The sequence below is a fragment of the Globicephala melas genome, chromosome 19, assembly GCF_963455315.2.
Source record: "Globicephala melas chromosome 19, mGloMel1.2, whole genome shotgun sequence".
In the NCBI taxonomy this organism is placed as follows: domain Eukaryota; kingdom Metazoa; phylum Chordata; class Mammalia; order Artiodactyla; family Delphinidae; genus Globicephala; species Globicephala melas.
Window position 1 is genome coordinate 5,695,677 of NC_083332.1, and position 13,863 is coordinate 5,709,539.

The 13,863-nt window shown below is 52.2% G+C and overlaps 1 protein-coding gene and 1 long non-coding RNA gene across 2 annotated transcripts; one reads left to right on the plus strand and one right to left on the minus strand.

Moving 5' to 3' along the window:
- Positions 1-323: 323 nt before the first annotated feature.
- CTU1 (cytosolic thiouridylase subunit 1) lies at positions 324-8,904 on the minus strand. The gene is made up of 3 exons (XM_030847896.2): positions 8,771-8,904; positions 6,832-7,375; positions 324-5,391 (listed from the first exon to the last, which is right to left on the minus strand). Exons 2-3 carry the CDS (start codon positions 7,337-7,339, stop codon positions 4,856-4,858), a joined length of 1,044 nt encoding a protein of 347 aa, XP_030703756.1. The 5' UTR covers positions 7,340-7,375; positions 8,771-8,904; the 3' UTR covers positions 324-4,855.
- A 107-nt stretch (positions 8,905-9,011) lies between these two features.
- On the plus strand, positions 9,012-13,501 carry LOC132593965 (uncharacterized). The gene is made up of 2 exons (XR_009560081.1): positions 9,012-9,098; positions 12,309-13,501. It is a non-coding gene; the product is annotated as an uncharacterized lncRNA (long non-coding RNA).
- Positions 13,502-13,863: the final 362 nt, after the last annotated feature.

A 13,863-nucleotide genomic window follows, 5' to 3' on the forward strand; every position in this document is an offset into this window, starting at 1 on the left:
GACTTCCCTGGTAGCACAGTGGTTAAGAATCCACCCACCAATGCAGGGGACACAGGTTCGATCCCTGGTCTTGGAAGATCCCACATGCTGTGGAGCAACTAAGCCTGTGCACCACAACTACTGAGCCTGTGCTCTAGAGCCCAAGAGCCACAACTACTGAGCCCGCGCGCCACAACTACTGAAGCCTGTGCGCCTAGAGCCTGTGCTCCGCAACAAGAGAAGCCACCACAATGAGAAGCCCGCTCACCACAACAAAGAGTAGCCCCCGCTCGTCGCAACTACAGAAAGCCCGCGTGCAGCAATGAAGACCCAACGCAGCCAAATAAATTAAATAAATAAATTTATATATAAAAAAGACCAATTACCTTCCAAAGAAGAGCAGTTTGACTTACTTATCAAGTAGCACCATGGAGAGCAGAAGAAAGCAAATACTGTCTTGAAATATAATTTTATAACCTATACTCTGTAAAGATGATTCAAAAATGAGGAAGCAGTACAATTTAGAACAAATACACGAGAGGTTCTCTACCGGTAGAATAACAATAGAAGATAGTTTAAAAATTCCTGACAGTAGGGATTTCCCCAGAGGTCCAGTGGTTAAGACTCTGCCTGCCAATGCAGGGGGCATGGGTTCAATCCCTGGTCAGGGAACTAAGACCCCACATGCTGTGGGGTGCGACCAAAAACTTAAAAAGATTTCCTGACAATAACAACAGCTAAGTCCAAAGCTGGGGGAGGGGGGAGGCAAGTGGACTTTACATTTCCTAATATCTGCAGATTATCCAGGAGGAGATAGAGGTTTTCATTTACTTTAGTAGGTTAATTATGCATGCAGGAATTTTATGGTAATGACGACAAGAATAGAATCAGAATGTATGACTTACACACTAGAAGTCTTTAAAAGTATCCTATAAGAACGTAGTAAATCAAAAGAAGACAAGAATGGAGAGATAAAATAATGTGAAATTGGTGGCACATATAGAAGATAAAATGTAACGTGGGGTACCTACATTGACGATACTGGATAAATGCTTCCGTTAAAAACAGAGCGTCAGCCTGGATTCTTATTCCAAGTATATGCTCTTTACAATATATGCGTCTAAATTATAAGGATAGAGAAGGTCAAATGTAAAAGCAGACAAAATTAGATACTATGACAACATTAATTAAAAAAGAAAGCCTTCCGAAGCCCCTCCGACTTAGGTGCCCTGCTGGCCTGAGGCTCAGGACCTTGTTGTGTCTGTGGACTGGGGTCCTTGACGGAGTTGGGGTTTTCCTGAACTCGGTGCCCAGCTATGATCCAGAACCATGGACAGCGTCAACCGTTCAGCTAGGACCTCCCCGGGGTCTGGCAGGGTGGTTGGAGTGCCCCCTGGGGGCAGATCCCTGACCTGTCTCAATTGCAGAGGAAAGAGGGCTGGAGGAATGGGAGTCGTGACATTCTGTCCCTCAGGACAGAGGTGCTCATCAGGGGACAGCCAACTCCTCAGTCTCCCCTGAAAACCTCCTCATCCTAGGGAAGAGGGGACTTAGCTTCAGAGACACAATGCATTTCTCACAGTTCTTTGCCCCTCGGGGCTGACTCTACCCCCTGCAGAAAATCTTCCCTGTGTCAGATTCCTCCCCTTTCTCCCCTCACTTTCCAGTAGGTTGCTAGTTTGTTCTTGTTTTTAATCCCTTTCTCATACTGTCATGGAACTCTGGATGACGGAGAACGTGGTTTATGACCATTTTCTAAGCCTGGTGCTCTGCCACGTCCTGATTCAGCTCAAATAAAGGAATCAGAAGTCTGGTTTAGCTGATGGGTCACAGAAATAAATTCTAAGTTTTCCTTATTCTCCATGAACGGTAAATTTTCAGATTGGGGAAAGGATCTTGTGGCCTCAGTGGAACACAGCATGGAGAGAGTTATCATGAAGTGTAGAGGAAGCCAGGCGAGGTCTGGAAAAAGTAATAGTGTGGTAAGGAGAGGAAGCTTCGATAGATACCATAAGGAGGGCAGACTTTCTGAGGCTGGAGGGCTTGTACAGAAGTTAGAACTCATTCTGCAGGTGTGAGTGCAGGGCTCATGGGAAACCTGGGAATGGACTGAGAGCCACATGCAAATCCAGTGGCTTTCTAAACTGAAATTGACACCAGAAACCTGCACATCACGCCCAGTTCTGGGTCTGGACCCAGGACCCCAGCTCTGTTTCAGCCTCTGACCAGAAGGAGCCCCTTGCAGGTGAGTTTGAGGTCAGCCATCCCTTGTTGAAGCTTCTTGTGTGATCAGGCCTGGGCTAAGAGCCAGGACTGAGAAGATTCTGTTTCAGGTAGGTCCTGTGCCCCCCACACTCCCCTGCTCTGAGAGAATTTGAGGAGAGCAGCGAGAGACCACAGTCCATCCATTTTCTGAAGGGGATGGAGATGGACACTTGGGGGAGGCAACATGAGTGGAGAGTTGGATGGAAGGAACCACCTTGACAGGTTATCATCAGACCTGGGATGAGAAGAGCTCAGCCTTTACTTCCCTGGTCATCACTGGGGAGAGGGGGAGCTCCTGAAAGAGGGAAGAGTGGTGGCAGTCCAGTCCAGAAAGAGTCTCTGGATGACTGCTGCTTCTGAAGCTGCCCTTGATCTCCAGATAGAAAGAACTGATCTGGTGGTGTCAGTCATCCCAGATTTGCCCCATCCAAGTCCAAGCTGCTGCCACTTCCCTGGCTGTGAGTGTGCAGGGTAAGTGGTCTGCAACACGTGACTCTATGCAGGGTCCTTGGTCTCCACTTTGGGGTACAACTTGGAGAAGCACAAAGGGTAGGAGCTGCAGGTATAAGGATTGGGGACACTGTGTAGGACAAAGTGCTTCTTCATGCTCTGACCATCTCTCATCCTGAAATTTCTAGGTTTACTCTAAAAGAGTCTACATCTTCTGATTTATGGAAGGGGCCAACATAGACCACGATCCTCCTATGCCCACAAACAGACCAGGTCAAAAGCTGCAAGGGACGATCAAGGACCTTGGGCCTTTTCCATCTCTTTGAGAACCTCCTCCTATGACTGCTCTGTGAGCAACAGAGATGCCAGGATGGGGGCAAGCAGGACACTGGGAGATGGCGTGAGGTTCATCCCAGTGTCATACTTTTCTGAGCTCCTGTTCTCTCTGTCCCGCCCCAGTGTTGACCCAGACACCTGACATCTATATCCTGGGGACCCTGGAATCTGGGCACAAGAGAATCCTGACGGGGTAGGGCACCCAACAACTGGCAAGGGGTGTCTCTGAGTCACCCTCCCCCCAACACACACCTTATGGTCGTGAAGATGCAGAAGCTCTGCATCCTTGCACCTTCTCCACCACAAAATGCTCAGGTGGACTCAGATCCACTTCATGGCTGCTGGTTCTGGGAAGGAGACAGCCTCACCTAGATGGGAGGAATCAGGGAGGCTTCTGGGAGTCCCCTGGAGGATGTGAGCCAGAAGATGGGAAAGGAGGGCACTCCTGACAAGGGACCAGCCCAGCAAAGCTCGGAGGTGGGACCGAGGACACCAAGTCTCCCCAGGGGTCAGGCAAGAGGTTTCTGAGCCTCACACCTGTCTGGACTGGCAGGGAGGCAACCCTGCAACCCAGAGCCCCCTGGTGGCCAAACTTTAATACGAACAACCAAGTCGGACACCATTACCAAATACTCACAACAGTGTTTCGCTAGGAGGCTTTGATTCCATTTTCAGTGGAGGAAATGGAAGACCAGAGAGGTTAAGTCACTGACCCAGGCTCACCCAGCTTTGCCTCTAGAATCTGAGGTCTGGGGAGCTCACCCAGCGGCTCCCCACCCATCACACAGAGATTGGGGGTAAGGACTAAATCCACTGTCTTGAGGAGCCCTAGGCAGCCCTGGGTGTAAACCCCTAGTTGGGGCTCCAGCGAGGTGACCTCAGGCTAGTTGGCCTCAGGCTGTAACAGGGAAGAGTCAATCCTGACTACGTGTGGGATCTGTTTCTTTTACTTTAACCTTTGCTTTCCGCCCCTTTTGTTCACTGAAAGGATACTATCTATACATAATGGCCTGCCTCGGGGAACCCTGCCCCTCTGCCGGAATGTTAAACCAAAGTGCCTTTGTTCAGGGAAACATCCGGACCCTGTCCACCTGTGAATGGCTGCAAGATAGAAGAAATTAACACACCCCCTCCCCGAGGCTGGCCATTCCAGGAGATATTTGCAAAACTTATGGCCTTTTTACTTTATTTCCTCATCTTCTCGCCCTCTCTGTGCTGTAAAAGAAACTGGCAACCAAACCCCGAATAAAGTCGTATTCCTTGCCTCAACACTTCCTCTCCGATTTATTGGCCTGTGGTGCGGGGAGCAGAGCGAGCTTGGCCTCGGTAACAAGGCTACAGCCAATGAGATCATGCTGGGGATGAAATGAGACGGCCTGCCCTGTGTACAGCGCTCACACGGAAGCATCACGATTGCTGTAACTGACGTGCCCATCACGTTACATGGTTTTGCTTATCCCACTGCAGGCAAACATGAAACATGAGGCACACAGTAGGCGCTCAAGAAGGGTTAGGACTATCTGAGCACGCCCAGGGCCCCACAGAGGTACAGGCAAGAGGTCCCCTAATTCCCACTAGCTCAGGAATGCAAAGTTGTACAGTTCTCTCCTCTCTGAGGCCCAGGGGTCCCCCAGACACCCAGGAGTCCTCCGCAGCCCCAGGAGCCCAGAGCCCCAGCTTCTGCAGGACCACAGGTAAGGGGTTCCGACCCCTTCCCAACCTCACACCGAAGCCCGGGCTAAGGTAACTCGGGTTCCTTCACAGTGTCATTTACAGGCGGCCCCGCACTCCCACATCGTCGGATCCCAGCGGAGAACTGGAGTCTCTAGAAGCCGGGGATGGGCTCCGAAGTCGGGGGTCCGGACGGCTGTGGCTCCCGCGGCGACCCCTCCTCGTCCAGCCCCCGGCGGCCCTTGCCGATGGCCAGGCGGGGCCGGCCGCGGTTCAGGCCTTCCAGGAGGGCGCAGGCCTGGCAGAGCGCGCGGCTGGCCAGCGCCCCGCAGCGGGAGCAGGCGCCGGGGGGCGGGGGCCGCGCGGCCGGGGCCAGCGCCAGGCGCTCGGCCGAGTGCACGAGGTCCAGCACCGCCGACGGCCGCGCCGCCTCCAGCAGCTTGAGCAGGTCGCGCGCGTGGCCACGGAAGGCCTCGGGCGCGTACACGCACTCCTCGGAGAAGTAGTCCAGGCGGCGGAAGTGCGCGTACAGCACCACCTCCTTCTGCGAGGCCAGCTGCAGCGGGCGGCAGCGCGGCAGGGCGCCCCCCTCGCCCGGAGAGCCCAGGCCCCCGCCGCGCGCCAGCCGGCCCGCGTCGCCCCGCAGGAAGTTCATGAGCACCGTCTCCGCCATGTCGTCGGCGTTGTGTCCTGGGGGAGAGACGCGAGCCGGTGAGGAGGGGGCGCGGGGGCCGGCGGGTCCGCGGGAGGAGACCCCGCGGTACCGTGGGCGGCCAGGGGGAGGCTGCGGGTGAACCCCGCGAGAAAGGAGAGGGGAACACACCAGGCTCCCGTGGAGCAACTTGGGATGCCCTCATTTGCCCCCCTCTTATTGCAAACCAGGCTCTGTGCTCGGTGCCCTTTCAGGTAGTGAGTAACACTGCTTTACGCTACAGATATAATTTCAGTCTAGTGAAGTGTACTTCAGACCGCACAGACATCAAAATGGCATTTGATGGAGATGCTCAAGTGGGCTGTTGACACAAGTGCCTCTGGGAATGCAGATTATGGTATTTAGAAGGACCAGGGAGAAAGTAAGTGCATAGTTACACAACAGTCACCATAAATTTGAAGCTGAATCTCTGCTTATTCTGCAACTTGTCACCTTATACTTGAGTCTATAGTAAAACACCGGTCTTACGGCTTCTCAAGTCGGCCGTACTTTCCCTCCTCAGGGCCTTTGCATAAGCTGTTTCCTCTGCTCAGAACCTCTCCCACCCCCGTTTTGTCCTTCACCTAGTTACCCACTCGGCTTCAGGTCTCCGCTCACTCAGGAAACGCTTCCTTAATCCCCACGTTTCTCCCTTCACTAGGTCCTCCTGTGTCATTTTCCTTAGTGGCACAGGAAATAATTATAATCAGGTTATAATCACGTATGTGAGAAACGGACAGGAGCAGAGACTGTGTTGTGCATCATCATAACGGCAAACATTTATATGTTTACCGTTTCTCAGTGTCTTGTCTAAGTGCGTCATACGTAATTCCCATAATTCATCCAATTCCCAGTAACTCTAGGACCTACATGGTATTAATATCCCCATTATATAAAAGAGGAAACCAAGGTTAGGTAGTTTGTTCTAGGCTATGTAGCTTGCATCTGGCACACAATAAATGGTCAACAATTATTTGTTTAAGTAATGATTGGTACAGAGAAAGTGTTATCAAAGAGGAGAAGCGAATAGAGAAAAGGACACAGTTGCGTTCAGACTAGATGCTTCTGATGGGAGATGCCCCTTCATACCCCTCCTTTTGTGACAAGGGACACAATGTCATAAAAAAAAAGTGCAGAGAACCACAGCCCTAGCCCCTAGAGAGTACCCTACCACCCCTCTATTTGCCAGCGTGTGTGTACAAAGATGATGGCAGTGACTCAAAAGCTTACCATGCCCAATCTAAGGACATGCACATACTATGAACCTTCAGTGTGCATGCACAGCCCCTCCTCCTCTTTTAGCGTCTCCAATTAGGATACACGCAGTCTCCTTTACGACCTCTGGGGCATGCGCCTCAGTGGACTTACAGTGTCTGCCCCTCGCCCGCGCATGCGCCCGTTCCTCCCACCGCGCCCCTCTGTGCCGCGCCTGCGCTCACCCGTCACGACGTGCGTGGCTCCCACGCGGCGCGCCCCTTCCTCTAGCGCCCGGCGTCGCAGCACCCCGCAGAAGGTGCAACAGGAGCGGCTGCGGCCGGAGCCGGCCGTGCTGCGGGCCACGGCGTCCATCGTCCAGCCCCCGAAGAGCTCTGCGTAGGCCACGACGGTGAGCGGGAGCTCCCAGCGTGCTGCTTGCCGCCGCACGGCCGCCAGCGCCGCGTCCCGGTAGCCGCCGATGCCCTCGTCCACGGCCACGAGGTGCAGCGAGATGCCCAGGCGCGGGGCCAGCTCGCGCAGCACGTGCGCCAGCACAGTGGAGTCCTTGCCGCCCGAGGCGCCCACGGCCACCACGGCGCCGGGCGGCAGCAGGCGGCCCGCGACCACCGTGTGCAGCACTTCGGCCTCGAAGGCGGCACAGAAGCAGGTGGTGCACAGCGCCTGGCCCGAGCGCGGACGGCGGAGGGCGGCTCGCGCCTTGTGGCAGGAGGCGCACTGCGGGGCGGGCATCGCGGGGTCCTGGCGAGGCGGGAGGGTTGGCTTCTCCTGGATGGGTGGAGAGGGGAGGCGGGTTACACGTGGATTCCAGATTAAGGGGTCGTTGCCTCCCGGCAGAATGCCTAAATAGTGCCCAGAGTAAACCCATTGTCTGGAACAGTCTTCCCTCAGCGCTGTGCAGGCCTGGCACCTTCAAGTCTCAGTTTAAGCTTTCATTCATTTGTTCAACAAATATCCACTCAGTGCCTCCAAAGTGCCCAACATTGGTTAGGCACTGGGGACACAGCAGGGAGTAAAACAGGAAGGGTTGCAGGCACTAAGTTCTAGTGGAGGGGCCGACCCAAAATAGTTTTCAGATATAAATAGGTTACCCTCTGAGCTCAGACCAGAAGGAAGAGAAGGAGTTAGGCATTAGATCAAGGTGGTAAGAATTTTCCGGATAGAGTTAATACCAAATGCAAAGGACCTGAAAGGGCAGGTCCTGTCTGTGTTCTTTTGGGTGGAAGGTGTGTGGGTGGTTCAAGACTGGAGAGGGTCGGGGGCTTGGAGATTGGCAGGGTGAGGAGCTTGGACTTTATTCTGAGTGAAACAGGAACCGTTGGATGGTTTTAAGCTGTATAGTCACAGGATCTAATTTCTATTTTAACAGGATCCCTTGGGCTGCGTGTGACTAGAGGGGTGGAGAGTGGCAAGGACAGACATGGGCAGACCGGTGAGGAGGCTCCTGCAGTGATCCAGGTAAGCAACAGTGGTAGCTCGGAGCAGAGTGGAGACAGTGGAATTGGAGAGAAGTGGTCACATTCTGGATCGCTTCCGGAGACAGAGTAGATGGGACTCTGCCAAGTCTTGGGGGACGGCAGTGGATGAAACAGAGGACTCAGGACAACTCCAACTTTTGTTTTGACTTGAGCACTTGTAAGGGTAGCGGGACCATTTAGTAAAGAGGTGGTGGGGGTTAGGGAAGACTGGGGAAATATTGTAAGAGGAGTAAGCTTATGGCAAAGAATCTGGAATTTCTTTTGGGCATGGCAAGATTTGAGGTCTTTTGCTCTGCAAGTCTTTCCAGAACTCTGGCCTGGGTCTGGCGCCTCCTCTGGGCTTCCACGGCCGTCTGACTCTCACCGAAGGCCAGCCCTGACCACTCTAAGGTTGTAATCAGGACAGAAGAGGGTGCGCTCCTACCGCACCCAGCTTGGGCGGTGGGAACAAGGAGTCAGACCCGGCCGGCAGAGTCCAAAGCGGGTCAGCAGGGACACCAGAGGCTTAGGGCACTCCCGCGTGGAGGGCCGGCGGTAGACCGGCTTTGGGGGGATCACGGAGGGGAGTGCCATCTCCCGAGGGATGCCTACCGAATGCGTGGGAGAGAAATATGGAGACCATCAACTCCTCCACGGCAGCACGACCAAGGGCCGAGATCGACCCGCCGCGGGAGGAGGCACTCACCTGAGTAGAGCCCGCGCCGGACGGTCCAGGCTCAGAGAAAACGCGGAAGCAGGTAAGATAATTACGACTCCCAGAAAGCTTTGGGTCAACCCGCGAATGACTCCCAGGTGCCCGTGCGGCGGTTCGGCCTGGAGCGCTTACGGCTCTCGGACAAGCTGGGCCTACAACTCCCGGCGATCCTCGCGGTGTTGTCTTTCGTTCCCGCCTACGGTTCCCAGAGTGCTCCATGCCAGTGCGGCTCGATTTCCGAGTGCGCCTGCGCAGGAGCTGGTGAGGCGTGTGATTTGGGTGCTGACCTGCGCTGCGCGCTGTGGTTTATTCCACAGATGTATGTTTTTTAGATTTTCTGCTCTTGTGGGAGCATGGTAGAGTTTGTGGTGGGGGTGGAGAGGCGTCAGGGCGGGGTACGAAGGGGATAGGGGTGCGAAAGGGAGAGGTAGCGAGGGCGGTGGACCGGTTTCAAGGATCGGGGATACAGTTTGGGTTCTTGCGCGCGCCCCCACTGACGTGAGAGCGGGTGTGCGCCCCGGCTGAGGACCGCCGTCGTGCGGGCTGGGGGCGTTATGCTTGCGCGGAGCCGAAAAGTAGTGGTTTGCGGTTCTCTACGCGGGTTCGGGGCGTAAACGCGGTGAGCAGACATGCGCGCACCTGGGTCAGGAGCCAGTGCTCACGCCTCCTGCCTGGTGGAGTTGAAGGCAGAACTCGGGATGGAGGGCAGGTGAGACCCGTAAGACGGAGGGTTCCCCGGGGAACAAGTCCCCCCAAACCAAAAAACGGAGCACCTTCCCAAGAGTCTACCGGAGCCCTGATTCCCAGGTCCAAGCCCTCAGCCCCCTAATTGCCGCCTCTCCTGCATGTTATATTCTGAGATCCTTTTGTCTCTACTCCTGTGAAGCTCTTGAGAGAGTAGTGATGGGGGACATTTGGGTGTCTGGACCTATTTGTTGAAGCCTGGTCATCGGGTTCACTCATTTGTTAATCATTTCCTGAGGCTTTCTGTGTGCCAGGTCCTATTCTCTGGGACACAGGTGTACCAGGCCTGGTTGGGGAGATAAGGACGACACAGTTTGATGTGGAGGTTCCAGATGTCAGGGGCTGCAGGAGCCCAGAGATCACAGGTGCTGCTAACCAGGGCATGGGGGGTGGGGGCCACTTAATAAGGAGTTAGCACGTGCCAGACACCGGTGCTCTGCACTTCCCTTGCACCATCTCAAGTTCCTCGTCTGTAAAATGGAGGTGATAATCATCGTACCTGCCTTACAGAGTGTGTGTGAAAATAAATGAGTTAACAGCAAAGTGTTTATCGACCAAGCCATAAACTTTTATAATTTTCGTCCATTAAAGTCTCATAACCAGGCATGGCTGCCTTTTCGGGGTTGGGGGGGGCTAGGCCTAAGTTTTCTTTTAAAGCAAGCCGTGAGTTGGGAATTTCAAAATCTCAGGCAACCTACAGATAAGCTAAGGCAGTTCTCAGTTGGGTGTGAGTTTATCCCCAAGAGAACATTTGGCAATGTCTGGAGACAGTTTTGATTGTGACGACGGGGGTGCAAGGGGAAGGGTGTGACTGGTATCAGGCAGGCAGAGGCCAGGGATGCTGGTAAGCATACTCTGCACAGGATGGCCTCCCACAGCGAAGAATCACCCGGGCCCCGAATAGCAGGGCCCCGAATAGCAGTCGTGCCGAGGCTGAGGGGCCCTGGCTTAAGTGGCATTCTGCTGTGCCTGGTTTTCTATCCCCAAATTAGTATACATTCAGGTGTTGCTGTGTTGGTTTTAGTCCCTCGCTATGAAAGTTTCTTTATTTGAGTATTTAAGCGGATCTCCACACCACTCACTCACACATATTGAGTGAGAAGTTAGTTTAAAAAAAAAAAAAAGGTTCGTCTTAAACTGGGCTTCAGTGAAAAAAAAGAGGATGTGAAAGCCAGCCTGCCCGCGTCACTCCGTGTGCCACTTGCTTAGTTGTGTGACCTTGAGTAGGTGTCTTAACCTTTCTGGGCTTCCTCTGTTCAGGGGATAATAAGAGCAGCTGTTGGAGGAACTAGATGATTTCATATATGTAAAGCGTTCAAGACAGGGCTTGGTGTTTAGCAAGAGCTGTGAAAAGAGTGGAGGGCAGCGTTCTGGTTCCTTATGTCACTCCCCTGGGGCAGCAGTGGTAACATGTTAACTTAGTTTCTAAGGGGAGAGACTGAGTTGGTGTCGACTGCTTGTCAGTTAGAGGGTGAAGATTGAGTCCCTCAGCCTGGTGTTTGTGACCTGGCCCCTGATGACTTTGCAGCCTCATCTCTCACCCCTGCACCTCTGGCAGGTCCCCACCTTTGCTGGAGAAATAACTTTTTCTGCCAGGTGTTTGCACATGCTCCCTCCCCTTCCTGAAGACCTTCCAACCCTCACTCCTCCTCCCCCGCCACACTGATTCCTGTTTCTCCTCCAGGTAGCCACTTGGATGTACTTCCCCCAGGAAGTCCACAGGATCCCTTCTCCCCTGCCTTGGGTTAACAAGCCACCTCTGGGCTCCCACGCCCCTGGTCCCTTACTTTGTCAGAGGCCCTGTCACCTTGGGTTGTGGCTGCCTCTGTTTCAGCATCTCTTTGGGTTGGGTGCTTTTTCTTTCTTTTTTTTTTAAATTTATTAATTAATTTACTTTTGGCCACGTTGGGTCTTCAGGTGCATGGGCTTCTCATTGCAGTGGCTTCTCTTGCTGCGGAGCACAGGCTCTAGGCGCGTGGACTTCAGTAGTTGTGGCTCGGGGTCTCTAGAGCGCAGGCTCGGTAGTTGTGGCGCACGGGCTTAGTTGCTCCGCGGCGTGTGGGATCTTCCCGGACCAGGACTCAAACACGTTTCCCCTGCGTTGGCAGGCGGATTCTTAACCACTGCGCCACCAGGGAAGTCCCGGGTTGGGTGCTTTTTGAGAAGGGTTTGGTTGGATTTGCATCTGGGTCCCTAGCATCACTGGGCAGAAAGCCTGGAACAGAGCAGGCCAGGTATTCAAGGCCCTTCCTGAGCTGCTCCTAGCCTACCTCTCCTTTCTTGTATCCTCCTGTTATCTGCGCCCCAGTGAACACTCAACTCGGGCAGGAGACTGCTGCTGTCGGATGTGGTGGTTAAGGATGGAGGTTCAGATCCTCGGATGACCAATCTAGTTGTGTAAATGTGGACAAGTTACGTTTCCTCACCTGTAAGATAGAGATGAAATAGTGCAGTCCAGGAGTAGAGCAGTGGTTCTCAACCTGGATGATTTTTGTCCCCCAGGGGACATTTGGCAGGCAGTTTTAGTTGTCACAACTGGGTTGAGGGGGACTGGCATCGGTAGGTAGAGGCCAGCAATGTTAGTAGATCTCTAATACACAGGACAGCCTCCCCAGCAGAGAGCTAACCTGCCCAGAATGTCAGTAGTGCTGAGGTTGGGAAGAGGTACACGTTGAGTGCTTAGAACAGTGTTTGGGCCACAGTAAGCACTCCGCAGATATTAGCTACCATTACCGTCACTACCTAAATACACCAAGCTCTCTGTTGCCTCCATCTCTCTGCCCAGAATACCCTTCGCCCACTTTGAATGGGGCTTGAATGCCTACTCGTCCTTCAGGACCTAACCAGATATTACCTCTTTGGGGAAGCCTTCCATGAACTCTACCACCCGTGTCCCCCGAAGACGCACCCTCAGTTAAGCGGGGACCCCTGGGAGTCACACACATGAGCCCGGACTCAGATTCATGCTCTTTTCTCACACCTGAGTGACTTTGAGCCTCAGTGTCCTTTTCTGTGAAATCAAAGGGTGGCTTTGAGGATGAAATGGACCAGCACCAGGGAAGTGTTTGATTCATGTCAGGACTCCCACTGTGGAATGTATAGTCAATAAAACCTAAAAGCTTACCTTACGTTGGTTTAGGTTGAGGGAGATCGTTAAGAAATATGTTTTTAAATACGTTTTGCTGTAGAAAAAAATAAGAACAAGCAGAATTTTCTCCAGCACCAAGAGAATTAAGAAGAAAAAAAGATGTTATATGCTATATACACGAGGTCCGCATGTAATGAATAGACTCAGAAAGTGAAAGTAAAAGGATGGAAAAGATACACCAGGCAAAGAACTCAGAGAAATCTTTTAGCCACATTAACCACCAACCAAAAGAGATTTTGAGTCAGAAGGCACCATCAGTAATAAAATGTCATCACAGAGGAAAAAGGAACAACTAGGATGATGAAACAGTTCTAAACTGGGATGCACATAACAGCATAGTCCCGGAAGGAATAAAACTAAAGTTAACAGGACTGCAGGAAGAAATTGACACATTCCAGAAGCACTGTGACATTTTATTACCTCTCTCTCTCGGTAATTAATCAAGTAGACAAACAATGAAGCTGTGGAAAATTTGAACAAGACCACTAACCAGCTTGAACTCATGGACAGAAATGGGACCGAACGATGTGAGCATACAGGTTTTTGCCAGGCGCACAAGAACTATGTACAGACGTCTGAGGGGTGGCTGTTCAGAATGGTACCCATTGGCCACATGTGGCTAATGAGTATTTGAACTGTGAATAGTCTGAATCGAGCTGTGCTGAAAATGTAAATACCTACCAGATGAGAAGACTTTATGTGAAAAAAAATGTGGAATACCTCACTAAAATATTTTATCTGAATTGCATGTTGAAATGGTAATATTTTTATACAGTGGGTTAAGTGTAATATTAAAAAGTAATTGTACTTGTTTATTTTTACTCGACAAATGTGGCTAGTAGGAAATTTTAAATTACATCTGTGACCTGTTATTGTGTTGGATAGCCCTGTTCTGGACTACAAGTAAGTCTTAGCAAATAGCAAAGTCACTCTGCTCTACTCCCCAAGACAAGGGACCTTAACCAAGAAGCTTAATATGTGTACTTATGATGCAGTAAATGAATTTTCCCGTTAGCCTCTGTTTTACGATTTAGAAAATGGCTAAAACGCTTTTTCATAAGTCTTGAAACTAGCTAAGATGGAAGAAGTCTGAATGAGTGTGTGTGTGTGGCATATATCATAGTCATCTTAAAACACTTTTGCTTGGGAGACCCCAAAACCATTTTGAAAAGCTTTGTACCACCACCTAACT

Bases quoted from the DNA above. Each gene is read 5' to 3' on its own strand.
- CTU1 (XM_030847896.2), bottom strand. From the start codon at position 7,339: ATGCCCGCCCCGCAGTGCGCCTCCTGCCACAAGGCGCGAGCCGCCCTC. The intron at 5,392-6,831 runs GTGAGCGCAGGC...TCTCTCCCCCAG, and splicing joins AGCCACGCACGTCGTGACGG to GACACAACGCCGACGACATG.